The following is a 23,084-nucleotide window of genomic DNA, read 5'->3' on the forward strand; positions in this document are numbered from 1 at the left end:
TTATAATTATTTATGAGTTATCATTCATTTTCCTTGTGTGCTTTTAGACTCGCAATATAGCAAAGCATGTCATGAATGTTAGCTATTGAAAAATCGCAAAATAGCACACTGTAGATGTTCAAAAATGTAACTACAACGTACAGTCCATGATCACACGCAATAAATGTCTCCTAATTCTAACATTCAACATACGTAAGCGTCGACGATGGTTTGACCCGTGCGGTGAACTTTTGCTGATCAAATCATTTCATTCGTCGGCACGTGGTGATGGTCAGTCGTGGGGGTAAACTTGTGTTTCATGTTGCGTCTTCATTTGTCCATTCTAATCACTACGTCCGTTGAAGATTTGCCGCAGAGTTATGTTTCGGAGGAATGCATGAATTTGCTGATCCATTATGTTTCATTCGTGCCTCTGTGTTAGTCTGAGTACATAAAAGTACATAAAGTCGTTGTACAGTTGTAATGGCGTACCGAAGAAAACGTGACATTTTAAACCAAACAGGTGTCTTTAAAGCATTTGTGTTTTAATAAAAAAATATTCAGAATATACAATGCAAGCGAAGTCTAATAAATTTACAGTAATTGTATAATTTCAAACTGAACCTATTCCCTAAATAAGACGTTAGTAATGGTTCGAAAAACGTAATCATGACGTGTTTGAACTACTCATGTTTCATTTTTCAACTATTCAAATTGTCATAATAATAAAAATAAAACAACTGAAATGAGCTAGTAATAACATTAACTAACACTAAACTACCACAATGTAGGCAATTACTACGTACAAGGGAGAACCAAACGTGGCCATCGGTTGTGTGGTCGAAAAAATCGACCCATTCCTGGCCCACACAATTTAGCTGTGATGTGTTTATTTTATTTAGATATATAATTTATTTCTTACAAACATAAAAAGAATCTCCCATCTTTCACACGAAGGTGCGAAAACCTTCGGAAGGACATTATGTAGTTTACAAATAGTCAACGTACAGTTGACGTCTTAGTACTTGATAAATCTCATATTAGTAGCTCCAGTCGAGTCAAACAACTAACCAACCCTACCCGCCGTTCCCCAATTATTCATACCCCGTTGGTTGGTTGGTTAGAGTTTTGTTCTATTCCTTAATTGCAAACGGAGAGCAGGATTTGTGGAAATGAAAAGCAGAGCAGGATGAGGCACTGGGAGAGTATGGTAGGTGAGTGTGACTTGCTTCCCTCTGTCCAGCAGTCCAATCGATAGTCCTACTTTTTCCGTCGATTGTTGTTGTTCCGTCGATTATTTCCGCCCGGGCCACCGGCGCCACCGTTATTGTTTCCTCCCATCATCATCGGCGGACCACCACCACCACCTGGTCCGCCCCCATTGTTGTGGTTCCATCGATCGTTATTGTTACGGAAGTTGTGCCCGATGCGGTTGTTATTCCGCATGTTTCTCATGTTATTGCCATTATTGTTCCCACCATTATTGTTACCTTGCGTCCACGCTGGAGGCAGCGGCCCACCAACAACGTTGCCACCCGGATGCTCGCCACCCTTGTTGACGTTGCCCATGGCAAGGAACTGCTCGAAGGGCATGTTGGGCGAAACGCCGAGTAGGCCGGGCCGGCCCACCATGGGCGGTGGTGGTTGGTCCTGCATCGGTGGTCGCCCGAAGGGGCCCTTGTTACCGTGACCGAACATTGGGGGCTGCTGCGTTTGGGTCGGAAGCGGTGGTGGAAGTGACATCGGCCCCTGGACACCCAACGGTGGGGGCACGTGCAGTGGAACCGCTGGCGGCATGCCCGGTGGCGGAATGTGTGGCACCATCGGTAGCGGCGCTAGGTGATTCGGCGGCGGCAGGTTCGGTACGACCGGGACCTCGCAGAAGGTCACCGAGTCGTCCACGAACACGTTCAGACAGGTGAGGATGTGCTGCAGCATGTTGCTCGTTCCGAGAAAGTGCATAAACTCGCTCAACCGCTCCGTCGACCGGTCCGAGTTGTGGAACTTTTTCATCTCCGTCGACAGGATGGCCAGCTGCTGGTTCACCATAATCTTGTGCTTCGAGCCAAGATCCTTGTACCAGGCCGACTTTTGGAGGATCACTTGCACATCGATCTGAGGCGATGAACCGAACGCGGAACCAGCACCACCGCCGGCGGAACCTGGCTGCTGCTGGGACTGCTGTTGCGCTTCCAACTGCTGCTGCTGCTGCTTTTCGGCGTGCCGCTTCCTTGGATCTACACGGGGACCACTGCTGACCAGTTTGTTTGCTGACGCCTGAGGGACTGAGGAAGCACTACATGTGGGAGGAACGATGAGAGCCGCTGGCATCGTGGGAGGATTGTTATACAGCGGCGAGGCACCGGGAGTCGATCCATCGGGGGATTTGATACCGGCGTCACTGCTCGTACCATCATCGGCCTCATCTTCGTCGCTTTGAATACCGAATAACCTCCGTAACCGCGGATCGGTCGGTCGGTCCTTGGCCGGCACTGGTCGTGCGATTGTTCTTCGGATGGTTTTGAAGTTTGGCTTCGGAACATCGACTACGTAAACCTGTGGATTTGTGACATAGCAGAGGAAATATTAAAAAAAAATTGTTATAGTAAAATGAATTCGAATAATGTAAAGTTAAAGGCAATGTGGTTTAAATGTACTAAAACCTGTTACACATAGTTAATTATTGGAACTGGAACTTACCTTATACAGAATGGGGGCATGCGAACCAATCGATCCATCGATTTCGGTCGCCGGTACATAGTTGGCCATCATGGATTTGAACGGGAACCCTAATTCTCCAGGCCCTTCGGAGCCCCTCGCATACGAGTCACCATCGTCCAGGTCTAACGTACCGAGCTTACCGTAACCCCCTGCACCGTAACCGAAGGACGAACCGCCCACCGGGGAGCTAGGCCCATCCGGTGACGAGGGTACGTTATCTGAATCGTACCAATCGTAGATTGAAGAAGAACCCATCCTACGCTGGCGATCGCCTGAGGACGATCCACCTTTTGATCCACCTTGGTCCGATTTCGTGCGGGAAGCTTTGGACTGCTGGCTGGAAGAGGTCGTGCTGCTCGGTGAGTCCGCCATCGACGGTGTCCAAGCGTCCTGGAGAAGCGCCGACCTGGTGCTGGTCGTTGTACCTCCGTCGTCCTTGGCGGGTGACGGTGATCGATGGTGCGATCGAGGTGAGAATCCATCACCACCTCCGAGCGATTTGGCGGATGTTTTGTCCAAACTTCCGTACATGAGAATATCTCCCAGCCCTTGCGCATAGTCGATCTTCGGTGGCACCAAGGGTGGCAAAAGGATGGGGGCAGGTTTTTCGACCGTATCGTGATCCTCTTCGGAATCGGTTCGCTTCAGCGTCCCGTAGGGATCGCGCGTGCTTTCCCCGGTTGGGTCTTTCTTCTCTTCCTCCTCTTCTTCCTCGATGTTGATCTTCAAGTGGTTCTCGTCGTCATCATCGTCGTCGACGTCGTCGTCCTCGTTCAGCAGGCTCGTATCGGCCGCCACCGCGTCCAGATCTTCGCTTAGGTTCGAGTCCTTGATGTACTGCGAGTAGTCAACGGTTGGCGTTTTCAGTAGAAGGGGATGACTGCTGCCCTGCAATATCGGCTCACTACTACTTGGCGCATTAGTGAGAGCAGTATTATCAGTGTTGGCTTTAGGGGATTGTTTTAACGGTTCCACGGGAGGAAATAATCTCATATCAACATCTCGACTTCCTCCACCAACCTCAGGGGTACCGATGTCTACTGCTGGAGGCATTTTTCGTAAATCAACATCTTCTAAACCGCTTGGTGTAGCGTTTTCCATGCTATCGACCATTCCACTATCCACCTGGCTATTGCCGGCGCTGGAAGAAGAGTTCTTAGCCTCCCGGTTCTTTTGCACGTTCATTGCGCGCACCTGCAGGTCGTGTATTTGCGTGATACTTAAGCCCAACTCGTTCAGTTGCGCCACCGTGAGCTGACTGATCTCGTCCAACGTTCGTATCCCCATATGCTCGAGATCCTGCGCCTGCCGAGGGCTGATGACATCCTTTAGCTGCTTCAGTAGATCAAGCGTTTCCCCATCGAGCGCCGGCCCACCGTTATCTCCCGTCCAGCGAGACTTGCGATATTTCTGATTGGCTGCGTGATTAGACCCCGACACCGGTTGTACGGTTGGTACGTCCAGTAGGGAGGGGATTTTTGACCCACCACCATCACCCGGTGCTTTCCCGTACCGTTCGAGTAGTTTCCGGTGGGTTGAGTTCAGCATACCGATCGCGCTGTCCCGGCTGATGCGCTGAAAATCACCCAGAATTTCCTGCGGGGCCGTTTCCAGATGCTTTAGAAGTATCGCTCTCAGATCGTCTGGAAGTGGCTCGCCATGGCTGAAGAGACACTTGTCCTTTTCCCTACATTTCATGCCCAGGTAGTAGTATTTGCACGGGAAGTCTTTGTGCATGTAGAGACATTTTTCCCGCTTCGCGCAACAGTCCATTAGGTAGAATTTACACAGTTCCATCTTTCGCGGACCGGTCGGACGATGTTTCTCATCCTAGAAAAGAAAAAGAAATTATATTTTAATCGATACACGTTATTCAGCATTCGATGACTATTAGATTACTTACATCCGAATCGTCCCGTTTTCGCTTTCGGCCATCGCGACTCGTTTTGCCGTTGCTTCGCTGGCGTGCTTGTTTACGCTTCTTCCGGTTGTACTCCCGCTCGCGCTCCCGTTCGCGCTCTCGTTCCCGATCCCGGTCACGATGGTCTCCTCCACGCGATTTCCCCCGGAAGTGTGCATCGCCGCGATCGCGCGACTCATCGGACGAGTAGTGTGCATCGTCTTCCTCCGACTCGGACACCCCCGAATCCCTAGTTCCATGATGACCATGGGGTGCATTGTCCTGCGGGCTACTGCCCCGCACGTTTACCATCTCGTACTCGTAGTCCATCTGTCCATCGTCATCCTGCTCGTCCAACCGTTGTTGTTTGCTATGCGGTGGATGATGGTGATGATGATGCTGATGGTGGTGCTGATGTTGTTGCTGTTGCTGTTGTTGCGACCCATCCCCTCCTCCAGTACCCCGGGACGATTTCTTCCTTTTCTTCGATTTACGCCCACCACTGGGTGTACCTGGGTCTTCTTCGCCATCACCGTGATGGCTAACGGACGTGGGCATCGGTGGTTGCACGCCGTCCTTAATTAGAGCATTTGCAATCGCATTCTCTACCCGTGTTGCCCAGTCGTCCACCACCGGCGCGGGCTTTACCCGTTGGCTACCGGATTTATTCGCCGGCTGTTCTCTACCCGACGACTCTTTGCTACCCGGCTCTTGATTTTCCAGCTGATCTGGATCGAAATCCTTGTAATCGGAAGGTGTCGGTTGAACCAGCGGAGGATCTTCCGGTTGCACCACATCGTCATCGTCATCTTCGATCTCTCCGTCTTCTAGATCCTCTGGATCGCTCATTTTGTTTTGTTCCAATAAAGAGTCTTTATTTACTGTTCACCGTTGCTGATCCAATTAATCGGATTCCTGCATGAAAATGGAATGAAAATACCCACGTTAAGGTCTTTTAGTAAACCCGAACAAGTCAGTGATTATTCTGCAGCATTTGTGTATGGTTAAAGGAATTTTACCAGTACAATACGTTTCCCTCCATCTAAAAAGCTAATAATTTATGACTTTTCCTACACAATAAAATCCAAATCATATTCAACAGTGACCATCAATTCGTAAGTTAGTACATTCCATTTCACCATGTTCATAAACCAGTAAGAACAGTAAACAATAAATATAGAACTGAAGAAAAACTATGTCAGTATAATACTCTTCCAAATGGAACCACATTTAACATCAATGTATCAAACATCATTCAACATAGAAAGGTGAGGAAAACACAAAATAATGGATACCTTTTCAAAACAGTCACACAACGTAATACATCGACTTTGTTTAATGGTTCTGGATCCAAAGACAGGCAATAAAATTGTGTTTCACAAATGACGACAAAGAGAAATGATTCATTACGGCGCAATCATGCATTCTGGATCGTGTTTGGAACCATTTTTCGATCTAGATAGTCCGACATTCAGATCAGCGGTGCGTAGAACATCCCCGCACGAGGGACATGCATGGCAGCATGTTTATTTTTGGAACGGAAATGCCTCAGCAGGTGATTATTGTGCGATTAAATGGCTATTTCTAAACAATCGCACTTTTTGTTGCAATATTTTCAAACCAGGGTAATACTTGTTATTGAAATCAAGAACAAATCGTATACGGATTCAATTACTCAATGAATGAAGAGTACGATCTTCCAAGAAAGGAGAAGGAGAGGAATGCCAATCAATCCCGCTCATTCTTGCTTGTAGGAAGTATATAAGAAAAGAGGGGAAAATGAACCAGAAAGCAGGCAATTTTCTCTCACAACCGACGACGAAGTAAACATACATAAAATAAAATACGTTCAAATCTTTAAGAAATCTACATTGTTCGAATTAAAGTACCGAAAAGAAAAACTTGTGAATAATGCTTAACACTTCGGTCGCTTGGGATTTAACGGGAAACCTTATTATTTTCCCAGAAAAAAAAATGGATGCGCAGAATGAAATAAAATGCTCTTTTAACATTGCTCTCTCGAATGTTATGATTCATTCGAAAAAACAACACACACCACATAACTGATCCGTCCGGTCGCCACGAACACCACTTCCCGTTTACGGTACATAGCTTTGGTTTTTTTTTCAACGGAGTTTCTTTACGAGTAAAGATGGCTACCAGTGAAAAAATCTGCCTATTTTCAGTACCTCGACGAAGACACGTTTTGACGACCTTCTCTCTCTCTCTCTCATTCTCTCTTGCACTTTCAAGAATGGTCCTATCTTTGTTCTTCTCTCGCCAAAAGGGCGTATTGGTCGATCGTTAAAACGCCAATCTTGCCAGGCGATAATGGGAACGAAGAATAGAGACCTGTGGCCTGAACGAAACGTATTCGAACATACCTGATTGGCTTTATCTCATGTGAAAACGATAAAATTGACACTTTTTTTAAATCACATTACCCTGGCATCTGTTTTCGGGATGGCAGAATCCAGGTCAGAATCGACAATGAAAATGAAAAAGATGGATTCCAAATGGCCTCCTAGGATCAAGTTGTCGCGTAGAAAAATTTCGGAGATCACGGGTTGGTACGACGGGCAGTAAAAATGTGGAAAGCTCATCCGGTCCATCCATGTCATCGATCCTAGTGCCCTTTGTTTCACGTAATAACAAGATTTTCCTTTTCTCTATGGGACGCGACCTGGTTGTAAAATTCCTCAACCATACTCAGTTATTTTAGCAGGGAAACGGACAAGCGCCGTTTAAAGAGGGGTGGATAATTTCCAGAAGTATACCGTAGTTTTCAACGCTCGTTTGACTGTTGCACACTTTGGTTTGGTGGTTTTGCTTTCGATCCAAGCCGCTGTCGAATTGGTTACCGTTGCCGTTGATGACGTCGTTCGTTTCTGATCTTAATCATTTGAACATGGTTTTCTTATTTTTTCATTGGTCATTTGAATTTGCAAAGTTAACAATAGCGACTGCATCGGTCCACGTACAGAACTGAAATGATTCAGCGGATGAAGTGCGAAGCAATATTAGATGCATAAACGGAGGAGAAGAAGAGAGACAGCTAGAGTTTACCCGTTTCGATGACCGTCACAATAGTAACATAATCGGAAATAACCGGTTAGGTAGAAACTTGTTACTAACACATATGTGCAGTTGTATATAACATTATATAGCTCGCATTTATGTTTCAAAGCGCTTTTTTGTGAGGCACCAAACTAATCGCTGCGAGCCTCACAAAACAACACATTACATACTTGTCAAAATGTGTCAGAATTCAAAATTAATTCAAATTGCGGTTGCTGTGTGTTTAAATGCTTTAGTTGGTAATTTTCTGGTCTGGGAAATTGTTAAGGCTAATGTTTATGCCACGATGTCGAAGTGAGCAAACTTTTAACTCTTGAGAAACGGCGGTAAAACTAAAGTTTCATTCCAAAAGTTAGCAATGCATTGTAATGCACGCCGTTCGGGGAAACTTTTGCTGTAACTAAAATCAAAAGAGGGTTTTTTATACAGTTCTACAGAAATTACATCAAATAGAAACAGTGGACACACAAAATGCTGGGTAAAAGTTCCATGAATTCAGGTCATTTTGATTTATTTGTTGTCTTTGGTACAGCAACTCCAAAATAACCGTTGACAGTTATAATTTTAAAATCCTTTACCTGCGATTGATGTGTTATAAACCTGTAGGCACCTTGCAGGTAGCTAGCTGTGTATTAAATACCTTCGAGGGTTTTAGCTTTCAAAGCTATATGAAATAGGAGCTTTGTCTTAAAACTGTTAAAAGTTTTTGTATTTTGTATTGTACTGAACATGCTGCATTTCCCAAATGTTAGAGCCTCCGTTAATCACAACACTGCAGATCGTATTTCATTAACACACAAGGCTTTTATCTTCTCATACCTCCAACCATTTCCTTTTCGACGTCGTTATCCTTTGACTTGAAGCCGCATAGAATTAATTATTTATCTTTCCTATCTATTTATCCAAAGGCATGACGGTTTTCCGGAAAATTTCATTGCCAAGATGGCTCTCGTTCGGTGTGGGACGAAGAATGCACAGCTTGGAGCAGTTGTTCGTTTGTTTCGCCACGCACTGCTGATTTGTTTCAACTAGGTCTGCCTCTGTTCGGTTTTGTTTGCATTAACCCACCAATAGATCACCAACGAGCAACTCCGATCTTGCTGGGTAACCGGAGGCACTCGCCGCTGAAATGATAAGCGAAAAGCCCCTCAGGAAAAACGACGGAAGAAAAGAACAAATTCCTTCCACAAACGCACACTGGATGGAAAACGGGGCGTTTGCGGGAGACCGAATGTTTACGACCAAGTAAGGAAGCAATTCAATGAACGCTTTATGATTTCTATCTGTTTATTCTGGCCCGAAAAGTGATCCAACCGAGTGTTTGTCAACCGCCGCTACATACCGACGCATTACCCGGCCGGGGGTTCGGCAAAGGGTTCGGTGGAAAAAGTTTATGATGGAGTTTTTGCTTTATCGTGCTTTGTGATGATAACGCGCGTGGAGGAGTTGAACATGAGAAGAAAAAAAGAACTATAAAAAGGCATACGGAAAAAACGGAATGCAATCAAAACCGAAATCCTTTCCACGGAAGGGACGCGGCATAGATCAGAGCGAAGCTCGGAGGTTGCTCAAAATCGGCTCAACATCAGGGGGGGTTCCGTTGCCCTTCCCTGGAGGGCTGGAGGGTTGCGTTGTTTCGGGCAATAAAGATAAATCTTGGAAAAGATTCCCGAATCACCGAATTCCAACCAGCAAATGTTAATACTCAGTTACTCTGGGTACTGCCCAATGGTTGGGTGTTAGGGCAACAAGGGGCATGATTAGCCATCAATAATAGGAAGAAACGAATTATTTTAAAAATAAATTGACTACGCAAATTTGTGCTTTAGAAAAATAGTTGTCAAACATATCAAACTACAATTTTAGAAGACAAAAATGACGAATTTCACAATGTTCCACCTAATGTTCGACGAGTCGACCCAGGTAGGGTAAAGTATATAAATGTCATGGAATCATTTACAGTACAAAACAATACAATAGGAAAGTTTTTCCTGATAAGAAAATTTGAAACTCATATGAAATTTTAATTTTATATTTTTTTTTACAAAGTTTACAACATTGCCCCGTGATCTCCTACATTGTTTGTGCATTTTCAAATACGTCTAAAAAAGTAAAAATTTAAGATTGTTGCATTTTACAACAAGCACGAATGACATTGGCCAATTTCTGATGCTGTATTTGAGTGCCAACATACATAAATTTGCCTCCCCCCCAAACACTCAAAGTCAATTAGGCAAGTCGAATAAACCGAATAAATCGGCCCACGATGAACTGATGCACTGTTTCGCCGCTGCCTACATCGAATTCGTCCGGTTGTAGTAGTGGATCAACCGGCACGGATTAGAGATAAGTTAAACGGAGCACTGTCATGTGTCCCGTCATATGTCCGATGTGTGTTCGGGGCTTCGCTTCACCCCGCGCCACCGTCCCCTCCCGCAAAAAATCCAATCGTTCCAATCCCAAACCGAACGCGTGACCAATTTAATATTCCGTGATGAATCACGGTACGACAAGCGGTTCTCGTACATGAAGGGCCGTAAGGGTATGTTTTTTCCCGTTTTGCTTGGAAAATTTATCACCACAGTTTTGCTTTACATCGTCCGCCTGCGTCGAGTCGGGATTATTTAGCATCGCAACGCGACTCGACCAGAGAAGAGCCATTTTTTCATCCATTTGGGGTTTTCCGTACTGCTGATGATTTTGTGTTGCAAAACTTTCACTCTGTCGGAAACCTTTTGGGGGTGAATTTTAGGGACCCATGAAAATACATGGTGCTGCCCGTTCCGGTGGTAAACAGTTTCCGTCGAACCGGTTCCGGAACGGGTTCACCGGGGTGTGTGTGACGGTTGGTCGTCCAGTTCAAATAAAGCAAAGTTTTGTGCGCTTATTAAAGAACCACCCGGGTATAGGGCCACCACCCAAATACTGGGGAATCTCTCTCGGGCTAAGGACGAAATTTTCCAGCTGCTGAATTTGAAGGTTATCTAGGTGGTGGGAATTTATCCTTTCCCTAGCCATAACATCCTCTCGTGCCTCAAGCGTCCGCGGCCGGTTCTGGACGAAAAAGCACGTTGGAGTACAAACACGGGCAGGAATTTGGAAATAAATATTGACTTTCCACTTCCTAATTTCCTCCAGCCACCCGAGAGTTGGGGTGGATTTGGGTAACCTACTGTTCCACGTCCCTATTCTTTTGGGGACCGCGCCGGATCTACGGCTGGGATGAAAGGGCAGTTTTGGGCTGAGCGATGTCCTTTGTTGCCTGTGGAAGCGGAGGACATGGCACGAAACAATTAGTTGGAAGTGAAGTGTCAAAAGGCGGACAGTCGAGCGGTGACCCCGGTTGTGAGTGTGGAGTAAGTAATTTGTTGTGACACTTCGATCGGCCACTATACACAGACGCACATATACAACAAGTAGAAAACCTACCGAGAGTGGGACAAAGAGTCAAAGATTGGGGCTGCCTTTCGTGACCTCCAAAATCGTTAGCTACCCAACGGTCTGGTGGAATGTGTTGCTCCTCTTATTCTCGCCTGTCATTTTCACGATCTTGGTGTAACACTAGAACACATTGCTTCTTTACTATGCAATAAATACATTGGAGTGGTCAATTTGACCTCTATTTTTAAAACTGCTTCAATGCCATCGTATTTGAGAATTTTCTCTATTCTTTTAACAACGGCTGTTTAATACATTTCCTGCTTACTAGGGTAAGTGCACCCATAGTGGAGCTAGTACCAATAGTGGTTGTAGTAGAATAAAATCCTAGCTCTACGCAGATATATATACAATGAAGTTATTTGTTCTTCTATGAAATGTTCTTTGATCTTCTGCGGAGTGTTAAAAAGATGAACCATCTCATTCCGTAATATATAAGCTCCAAAATTCATAGTTTCTAAACAGGTTGTACCAACATGCTGCATTCCTTAAGAATCTATAACGAATGTCATGATTTCCTTAAGGCTATAAATCACTACAAAATCATTAAAACCATATGATTTCGCTACTTACATACTCCAATATAATTGATTTATACGAACTTAGTTCATTTTAGCATAATTTTATTATATTTTCATAGTTTTTACTATAGTGCCACTATAGGCACAAAAACCCAAGTTGTTCCTATAGTAGCCATAGATTTTTTCACAAGTATATTTTAGTTTTATTCCGGTTTTTGGCCAATATAATCAGGTAAATTTAGTGATTTTATTTTGTTTCTACAAACTAAACAAAGCGAAACTGGAGAGAAGGCTCAGCAGAAGAAGCAGAGGAAAGAAAAAAGAAAGCGGGCGAAGGATACGCTATAAAGCATATACTATAGTTTTGGCTGCAATATTCAGAGTATTTTTTATGAATTAAAATTGGACATATTTCGGTAAAACAATACAGTCTTTTCAATGACAACGCATTGGTCAAGGAGTATTTTACCGTTCTGTTTGAAATATGCTTCAAAAATAAGTTATAGTCAAAGTATATTCAAGTTTTTCGTACTACCACCACTATAGGAACACGATACCACAACTATAGGAACCATACCACCATAATAGGAGCAACCGACTAGGAAGAAAAATACGCTTTTTTTCGTGTATTTTGTATGGTTTACGGTGAAAATAGATGTTTTTGAGAAGAAAAGTCATGTTTCGATCATAATTGATTCAAATATGTAGAATGTTGTGTTCTTAACACTCATAAATTACACCTATTTGGTATTTACAGTACTAAGTGCACCACTATTGGTACAGTTACCCTATTTGTTACCTTAATATTTGGTTTTTTTATTCGTTCGAGGAGTAACTTTTCATTGTAGAAATATTAAATTTCCTTACATATTTTAATTTGTAATTGTTTTACAACGAACACATTTGTTTTGAGACATCATTTGTTCTTTGGAAAATATATAAGTTGAAATAATAAACTAATATTTCCGATCCGATATGTTTTCCTTTACACTGAGCTGCCGGAGCGATGGATAGATGCATGATGACGTCAAAAATGACGAAATCGTAGAGTTTTGAAAGTGAGTGGTCAAATTGATTGCTCCAAAGCATTCGTGAATAGTCTGGTTATTTCTTGGGGTTTGCCCGTAAAAAGTTTATGGGAAAAACAGTTTTAGTATTTTGTTTTTAGTTGGATTTGGATGTAGCTTTTTGGGAGATATGAAAAAAAAACACGGAAAACCAGTCAAATTGATCACTTTTGTATTCTAGTGTTAAGGATCGGCGGAAATTGTCGGCTCCTTCCCGGGCTAGCAAAACCCGCTATTTCCGGACTAACCCCGTGGTTGACCAGGTGAACTTGGGAGCGTGTACATGTACGCGTGCACGTGTTTGTGTTTGTAAAGGAAAATGTGTTTTCGTGTCACTCCAAGCAACCAAACTGCCATGGATCCGTCCGGTGACGAGAAACCCGGCGCGGAATTAAACAACTGGCAAAACGAGGCGAAAACAATCATCATCAGTGAATCGAAAATTTTCTCTCAGCATGGCGGGATAGGCCGGGGGCGGCTGCTGGTACAGCTGTTCGGCCAGCGGTTGCTATTTTACGGGCACCAAATCCTAATCGCATCCGCACGGCGCGTTGACGTGTTCCTATGGCGCTAGGAACTGGTGCTTCCCGACAGGGCACCGAGGGCCGGGAAGGATGCGGTGAGCACCGAGCGTGAGCAGAAATTGAATTTCATCTGCTCGAAATGAGCGATGAAGCGATCCGAAATGAATTACTTCCTCGTCATACGTTTTCCTGGGCCCTAGGTGGCCCGTTTAGCCTACCGTTTCTCCAGCGCTGTTCGCCCGGATCCGTTGACAGAGGTAAACAGTGCTTGATCGGAAACTGGCAGCAATGCCACGCCTCACCCAGTAATTAGCTCGTCATGCTCAAGGATCGTATAAATGGAGAAGAAAGGGAGCAAGAGATACTTCAGTATACCCAAAAAACTACACAAATCATCACCCAATATTACCTGGCCCGCGATTTAATGCCTTTTAACCACCAAAGTAATGATTAAGCTTTCGTTATTGTCACCTCGCACGCTCCCAACTACAATTTTTATATTTAAGAGAACATAAATAAGAGTTTAAATATCTTATGGGACTAAAAGGCAACGGTAGGTATTCAGTTACATTTCGTTAAGAAAAAGTAACCGAAGAAAGATTGTAATTAGAGTATATAGCAAACATTGATGGAGAATAGGAGAGTAGAAGCATTTTTGCAGATAAAGAACAGGGTTATTGATCAATACTGCAAAATATTTAATTTAACCAAAAAATTAGACAATGTTATGACTGAATAGAATCCGAATCCTAACCGAGACCGGACCCTCCCCTGTACGAGAGGACTGACTATCCACGTACAACAGGGAAACAAGTCTCGTAAGCCCTTAACGGGCAGGTATGACCAAGAGGTCGTTACGCCAAGAAGAATGACTGAATAGACTGAATTGCGAACATTTGCGATTTGATGTTCATCTTTAACTAATTAGTTGAAAGGTACCGAAATGCAAAGAGTTATACTTGGTGTATGATTCTGGGTATATCGATTAAAATGTCAACAAATGACTATTTCCAAATAAATAAGACAATGGTAAAAGTCCTCAGACCTATGGATAGGCTCCCTTAAAACCTATGAAAAGAAATAAACTATTCCTGAGTCATTCGTTTCCCATAATTGTGAGTCAGGCGGCTATTTGGATTCTTTGACGACTGCAACTTTAAAGTCAGTCTCTGTTAGCGATGCTGAAAAATGCAAAACAACGGTTTATCAAAGACGTTAGTCAACAATTGTTTTTAAGTCATTATGAATCGAACGCTATTGAGTTTGAACGTAAACAATTTAGGTTGAAAAAACTAAAGTAGCACACTCTAGTAGTGTTTAATATAAAATGGCTCGTTGAACAAATATTTTGTATTTAAAATATTTATACAAGACACTCATTTGGTATCAATATAGTGACACCTTTTAAAACTAACGATTTAAAGGAAGTCCAGTCGATATACATACCTTTTGCTGTCTTACTCTATGTTGAAATCCCATGTAAAAGGGAGTAGGCTTGGCCATACCAATATTTGAATTATTTTGGTAAGGACGGATGAGAGGTTTTGACATGAACCTTTTCATAAGAACAAAACTAAAGAACAAATAAATTATGCTCGCTGCCCAGTGTGTTACATTTCTTTGCGATGATGATTAAGTTTGATTTGACTCATAATATTGTTCTTGTAACTGTTCTACGCTATGGAAGGATTTTTTGCTACATTCCAAAAACATTCGGAAGCAAAGAAATCAACTATTTAAAAAAATCAAAAGGGTGCACTACTTAGCGAAAAATAAATAGCCTAGCGAATTGCGAATTTTCAGTATTGTTCCCGATGTTGAACGAGGCATACCAAAAGTGTAAAGAAATTTGTGGTGGTTTTCAACGAAGTGCTTTTATTAAGAACGAACAAATAAATAAGACAAAGTTTCCGTGTTAGTGCTTTATCGCGATGCATCCAGCCATAGAATTATCAACGCGAAGACGAAAAATGTTTTTCAGAGAAATTTTGCCCTTTTTGTTATATCTGCTGTTTTCGTCGAGTGTTATTGGTGAGAAATTAAAAATTAATCAACGAATCGGCGAAATGAAACGAAAGTTTAGCCAAATTAAGGCAAAGAAGATTGTGAAACATGAAATAACTGGATATTATGAGCTTATAACGCATTCCACCGAACACCCTCAACTCTGAATACAGTTGAACTTAAGAAAACTAAGAGCCTTAAGAGATTGAGTAGAAGAGATCCTCGATCTTTGTTGATGACTAGATCTTTGTTGATGTAAACCATGAACCCAGTTTTCTTACAATTAAAGTCGCACCTATTGAGCTCATCTTTACGAACAAACCATGTTCTTGAGCTACGTTTTCGTTATTTGTGCATCAAAACTATGTGTTGTGGAATTTTTCCATTCATTTCATCAACAATATCTTATCAGCCTTTTTATCCATTAGAATACCAGTTTGACTTCTATCGTTTACGACCGGTGTATCAGGATCAGGCATACATATTGAGGCCGTATAGATTTTTTTGATCACATTTTTGTAATTTTTATTCTATTAGTCACAAAAGTCCAAAAGTTATTGAGTAATTCATAAGAAATATAAAAAAGTTAAATCTTTTTTTAACGAATCTTCTTCTTCTTCTTGTTGGCGTAACGACCTCTTGGTCATGCCTGCCCGTTAAGGGCTTACGAGACTTGTTTCCCTGTTGTACGTGGATAGTCAGTCCTCTCGTACAGGGGAGAGTCCGGTCTCGGTTGAGATTCGAACCCACGCCGTCGAGGTGGTGAGCCCCGACGCTCGTGGGCCGATTTTCTAACCGGCGCTACCGCTCGGCTGTCGCGGACCCCCTTTTTAACGAATATAACAAGTAAAAACGACATAAAAGATAGATTTGTAGACGATAAACGGTGTAACGGAAAGATGTTTTTAAATGTAAATTCACTATGTGTAAATGTAAATCAACTAATTTATAGGCAGTACATCGAACAAACTCTAAGGTGATTCCAAACTTAAATTTTACCCTTGGATGGTGTTTGTATTCAATTGTTAGATGTTTTAGAAAATGAAAAAAAGGTATATACATATTCAGGAGGCAGCTACAAAGCAATTGTTCTTTTTTGTTTTTTAATAGTAAAATATGATAGAACTAAAACTCATAGTCTTTAACGATCGTTGTTTATCAACATTTTTTTCAGCTATTGATATAGATGGCCCACGACTCGTAGTGGAAGGAAGCAGTATGGAATGGAAATGCGTCGATAATGCGTCGAACCATCAGATGTTATCTTCGGTTGTGTGGAATTTTCCAAATAGTTTAAAATCGATTGACATTACGAACAAAAGTAATACGTTGGTTTTTTCAAATGTTGGTGGAAAACATGCTGGAATTTACAAATGCTGCTCTGAAAATCACGAGTGTGTGGAACAGCTGTTATTAGTGATAAAATTAAATAACACGCATGATTATACCGGAGTAAATAACTCTGCCGGACAATTGGTGATACGCAACAAGTCAATTGAGTTTGATGTTATCCACAACCTTGATGATGCATCTGTTCATATTAAAGGCGAAAGAGGCCGTGATTTGTGCTATCACTTTCATGAAAATATCTGCAGACAGATTAATTTATTAGGAATGCACAGGTACAGTGTTGAAAATGCAACAGTAACGCAGAGCGGTTGGTTTACCTTCACGGTTTCGTACAGGAATACAGAGCACATCTCCCATTTGCAAATGTTGATCGAAGGTAGGTTCATAAATGGAAAAATTAATCAAAAATTGATTAATAATAATCTATAATCAAATGGTTTTTCATTGGCCTAGGAGCACCTGCGGTGGAAATTCTTCGCAATGTTTCACTGTCGAGGACGGGAATGGTTGAATTCACTTGTCACGGAATAGCATATCCTCATCCGATAAAATTTGATTTTCGATCAATTCCGTACTTGCAAAATACACTCCAAGAGCTACAAGTGGTAAGCCATACTTTTGAAAGTTCTTAAAAAATGCAGTGCATCTTTCACTGGGTGTTAACATTTGGTTGACGGGCGCTTTCTGTCTAAAACATGTTGAAGTCACCGCAATCAGCAGCGGCCTGGCGAATATATCCGCCTTGCCGTTCTGCCAAGCTAGCCCGTACATGTACGGGCTCCGTTAACAAAGTGTTAATGAAGGATATATTTAATTTATTTCAGTTCAAACAATCAAGTGATATGTTAAAAGCGAGCGCTTCCGCACTTGTCAGGGTTCCGTCATCTGGACCTACTACCGTTATTTGTATAGCATCGAACCGTAAGGGAAGCTCAATAGTAAAATCATTCTTGTATCCGGACCTGGTCAAGATAAATGTTATATCTCCAGAAGGCGAGATTGTTTTAGGTGACACAGTAGTAGTGCAGTGCCTTCTGCATAGTTATTACAATTTCACAAACAACATAACTTTTATTCACGATACGTACGAGTTCGTGACAGAAGGATCAAATGTTACGTATGGTTGGGCGGCCAACTTTTCGATGTTCAACGTTTCATCAGAACTGTTTAAATGCCGGGCCGAGTTGGAAAATGGAACGATCAAGGAAGCAGAGTTAGCAGTAAAACTGACCGTTCCACGCGCATTACGTTTCAAAAGTGGCAATGCCAATAAAGCATCAATTTATTTGAATCTGGGTGAAAATACTATGTTGGACTGTGATGCGGACGGAAATCCAGCTCCGAAGATATATTGGTTCGAAAATAACATTTTTTTCGATCACAAAAATGGTTCGTACAACGTTACCCTGGACTTCGCAACGAGTTTCCAAGAATACAAATGTTTGGCCAAATCAGGCAAGCAAGAAATGTGGAAATCATGGACAATCCTAGGTGAATATTGGAATAACTTCTAGGGTAGTGGTAGTAGGACTACTTAACTTAACTAGCATTAATTTTATATTTTTTCATAAACCAATTAATATTTGTTCTAATCCAGCGAAAAATCAACCGATTTACATAGACGGCCGACGCAAAGTTTATGAAAATGAACCGGTTATATTTCAATGCATTGTTCCTTCAATGTTAGGTTGGAAACCTTCTGTTGTTTGGGAAATCTATAAAGAGCGTAGTTTTAGCATGGTACAGTTTATTCCAAAAACTAGTGGTTAGAAACTGGATATTGCTGTTTGACGTTCTTTCTTATTTCAGATTTTGCAGGAATTTTTCAATCGCAATTACTACACAGTGGATCAAAACTTGTTTATTACACAAGCACAATATTCTCACGCTGCAAGGTACGAATGTTGCAATAGGAAAGGCAATTGTGCTGATATTAATTTGTCTGTTTTAAAAGCTCGTAAGTATTTGTTGTAGAAAACTCACGGAATGATTAACTTCGGTTCGATGAAATTGTAGATGGTGATGGTCTTTTGATGAACAATGAGACCGCGCTCTGGAACGATGGCGGCGTTGACTTTTTTTGTTACTTTCAATTTATGCCCTTAGAAATGCCATGGGCTTTATACATTCCCATTGTTGTAGATCATGAAGGAAAACGGGCAACTGCTGCAAAAGATGACCTTAGAATAAAGGCTAGCAAGGTGAGCTTACAATTGTACGATGCTAATTTATTTGAAATTGTATTACATAAAGTTAACTTTATTCTTATTCTTTAAAGGTCGAGCCTTTCTACCCTCCGTACGTGGTACGAGTCACATTTCACATTCCTGGACCGATAAAACATCCAGGCTTCGTCTATTGCAACGAACGAGACTTAAGTGTAACATCATATCTAATGGTACGAAATTTCCATGAACCGATGAAATTCGAGATCTTGAGAACCATTGGAAGTTCTACGACTGTACGTTGTCAAGTACACGTGTACGAATTTAGAGGAGACTTCATCATATATGAGGATGAACGAACCTACCATGCAGTGGGACATCAAGAAGGATATGCATGGGTCGTAAATCATTCACTGAGCATCAATACCAAGCAAGTCTCGTGTATGGCTATGCGAAAGTCTACAGGGTACTTAAAAAAGACTATTGTAGTTAACTCGCACCAAGAAATCCCCTTGGAACCTCAACAACATACATTTGAACAGGCTGTGGTTGTCATTTGCACTATCACAGTTATTTGTGCAATCGTGTTCCTGGTCACAGGAAAACTGATGAATTCCCAGCGTAAGGCATCATTCAATGATGAATCGTTCAACGATGCCGCTGTACAACTTGTTCCAACGGAATATGAGTTTTCAACGGATAAACTGACACTAGGCGAAACAATCGGACAAGGTGCGTTTGGAGTCATAAAGAAGGCTGTTGCTAGAAACATCTTCGTCCATGAACCATCGACGACCGTTGCTGTGAAAATGCTGAAAGCGAACCATTCGGCAGATGCGATAAGCAGTTTGGCTACGGAACTCAACATGATGATTCAAACTGGACAACACATGAACATTGTGTACTTCTTGGGTGCCGTGACCAAAAACAGAGCGAGAGGTTAGTGTTATCTTGCATTTGAATGCGCGAGCGTTTGATAATCATATTCGATATTTGCTTCAGGCCAGATCATGTTAATTTTTGAATACTGCCAGTTTGGGAGCGTGGATATTTTCTTACGTGACAACGCGCAACGGTTCATTAGTTGTTGGGACACATTGCAGCACTATGAACCACAAATGACACATGCAGATCGAGAGGACAACACTGATACTGGCGAGTGGCAGTTGAGGACTACAGATCTCATTAGCTGGGCCTCACAGGTGGCGAACGGTATGGACTATCTTTCATCCAAAAACATTCTGCACGGTGATCTTGCGGCCCGGAATGTGCTTCTCTACTCTCTGAAGGTGATCAAGATAAGTGACTTTGGTTTATCGCGAAAGCTGGAACGAGGCATATACATTAAATCAAGCGATAGTCCCCTTCCATACAAATGGCTCGCCTTGGAGTGCTTCACAAATCACACCTTCAGCGTAAAGACCGACGTCTGGGCATTTGGAGTGTTCTTGTGGGAGCTGTTTTCGCTTGGTGCAATGCCTTATCCAGGTGTTACAGATGGTAGGCAGCTGTTGACTATGCTGCAAAATGCGTATCGTTTGGAAAATCCAGTTCACAGCAACAAGGAGCTGTACGACCTAATGCTGTCGTGTTGGTACGTCGCTCCGCATCGTAGACCGGACTTTAGAGAATTGGCCTCGGTATTTAACGCAATGCTGCCCATGGAGTTGCGTGATGTAAGTTGAACATTTTGAAGGGTTAGCTAATAACAATTGCATTTAAAATGAGTGTAACATTTTTTCCTGCAGGCCTACATAGCCTTGAAGAGCCAATATATCCAACAAGCAATTCTGACGAATTCTTCCGTTCCAACCGTGGAAGAAAGTTGTGTGTGATCACGTATGGTATACACGGTGAAATGGTGTTGCTTCATGAGCTGCGGTGTTACCAAGATAGCAAGGAGTAGTAGATCAAAGAGGATCATCATTAAGTTCAAATAATAAGTTGAAACGACACAGAATCATCGAATAAGTAACAAATAATTTAGAGCAAACCAGTAACAAAACAAGTAATAGCAACGGTATATAAAGGATTATAAATCAATATACTCTTGATGATTCGTTGATTACATAATTTTTCATATAATTTGTTTTGTTTCCCTTATAACCTGATGCATAAAGTGATCACATCTAAACGGAAGTCTATTTTAGTTATTAGAGGTAGGTAGTTGAGGGGTTCCGCGACAACCGAGCGGTAGTTCAGCTTCTTGAACGCTGTTTGCCCGGATCCGATGTCAAAGGTAAACGGTGCTTGATCGGAAACCGGCAGCAATGCCAAGCCTCATCTAGTTATTAGCTCGTCATGCTCAAGGGTCTTACAGATGGAGAAGGATGAGAGCGATGGAGCTCCAAGGTATATCCAGAAAACAACACTCATCATACACTCACTTGGTCTGAGGTTTAATGCATTTTAACCACCAAAGTAATGATTGACCATTCGTTATTGTCACCTCACACGCTCCCAACTTTAACTTTCAGAAGAAAGAAATAAGAAAAGAGAACATAAATAAGAGCTTATTCTTTTTGATTTTCTTTCTTAGTTTTGAAGGCAGTATCGAGTTTATGAAGCAAAATAAAGGATGAAAATTGACTACTTTTTGAAATTTTTTATGGTATCGAAGTGCAAAGAGTTAAGGGCGCGGTAAACGAAGCGTAATCGCTGGTCGCTCGTGTATCGTCGATATTCGGGCCAAGCGTCGTCTGTGCTTTGTTTGTGTTTTGCAATTTGGTAAAAGTTGCAACATTCCTTGAAGCCACAGCTATTATTTTGTTGGGTATTTTTGGAAATACAAAAACTACGCTAAATAATCACAGAATTTCGATAAAAAATCGCAATCGATTGAACTTTCGATTCGTTTGTTTGCGTTCTAACAAGATTACGCATGCGATTATAGCGTAGGTAAGCCAAAATTCTTTTTGACAGATGGAGCAGTGGAATGACACGATTACGCTAGCGATTACGCTTCGTTTCCCGTACCCTTTAGATTTTGTGTATGGTTAAGGGTACATTGTGCAAAATTTCGACAACTTACTAGTTAAAATACACCTGTTTTCACTTAGGGTTGAATCGCGTCCCACTTTTGTTCAATCGGGAGCCACAACAGTGGAATAGCGAGCAGGATGACTGAATCGCGTCCCACTACTGTTGAATTGAACAAATAAGACAATTTTTAAGACCTCAGATCTATGGATAGGCTCTATTAAAACTTATACATTGAAACCAAGTTGCCCTGAGTCATTCGTTTTTCATAACTGTTATTTGGGATGGATTCTTTGACGACTGCAACTTTAAAGTCAGTCACTGTTAGCGATACCAAAATTTGTTTAAACAACAGTTTATCAAAGACGTTTGTCAACATTTATTTTTTAGTCTTTATGAGTCAAATCCTATCGAGTTTGAGTGCAAACAATTTTGGATGAAAAAATACGGTAGCACACTCTAGTAGTGTTGCAAACTTTAAACTGCAAGGGTTTAACAAGACATGAACATTTTCATAAGAGCAACGCAATGTACAACTGGTAACCCTCTGTGTGCCATTAATTTGCGCTGATGACCATGCATGCTACTTTGATGTTTGATTTGACTCATAAAATCGCTATGGCAATCGCTCTACGCAATCGAAGCTTAATAGAATCGAAATAGTCAGCATCGTATTTTCAGTTTTCTTCCAGACGTTGAACGAGACATACCCAAAGTGTAAAGAGATTATAGCGTGGTTCGTAACGAAGACCTTTCAATAAAAATAAATAAGACGAATTGCATCTATTAGTGTACGTGCTAGTGCTTTATTGTGATGATACCAGCTGTAGAGTTATCAATGTGTAGCCGAAAAGTTTGTTTATGTGAAATTTTGTCTTTTTTGTTATGTGTACTATTTTCGTCAAACGTAATAGGTGAGTTATTGAAAATTAATCATTGAATCGGAAGAAAATGAAGTTTTCACAAATTCCACCGTAAATACTTAATTTTGAATACAGTTGTTCTTCAGATAACTAAAACCTTAAGAGATGTAGTATCAATTTGATATACTACTTACTTAGTATGTTGGAGTAAACCATGCCAATTTTTAATCTTACAATTAAAATACACCAATCGAGCTAGTCTTCATGAACAAACCACTTGGTTAAGCTACTTTTTTGTTGATTTGACAACGTGGATCAAAACAATGGAATATCATGAAGAGTATAACGGAAGGGAATATCTGTTTTAAAATGTACACTTTATGTTTTTATGAATCGATTTATTTGTAGGTGTACATACAAGATTTTTGAAAATGAAAAAAGTATTTGTTCACAGGAAGCAGCCACAAAAGCGAGTTTTCGTTATCATCCTTGTAC

General features: G+C 41.8%; 1 protein-coding gene across 1 annotated transcript; it reads right to left on the reverse strand.

The window, feature by feature from the left end:
* Window positions 1-734: 734 nt before the first annotated feature.
* LOC131289195 (protein suppressor of sable) lies at window positions 735-5,507 on the reverse strand. Its single transcript, XM_058318404.1, has 4 exons — window positions 5,040-5,507; window positions 4,604-4,970; window positions 2,680-4,530; window positions 735-2,535 (listed from the first exon to the last, which is right to left on the reverse strand). The coding sequence occupies exons 1-4, from the start codon at window positions 5,447-5,449 to the stop codon at window positions 1,240-1,242; spliced, it is 3,924 nt and encodes a 1,307-aa protein (XP_058174387.1). The 5' UTR covers window positions 5,450-5,507; the 3' UTR covers window positions 735-1,239.
* Between the last annotated feature and the right edge of the window lie 17,577 nt (window positions 5,508-23,084).

This window comes from Anopheles ziemanni, chromosome 3, assembly GCF_943734765.1.
Source record: "Anopheles ziemanni chromosome 3, idAnoZiCoDA_A2_x.2, whole genome shotgun sequence".
Taxonomy (NCBI): Eukaryota; Metazoa; Arthropoda; class Insecta; order Diptera; family Culicidae; genus Anopheles; species Anopheles ziemanni.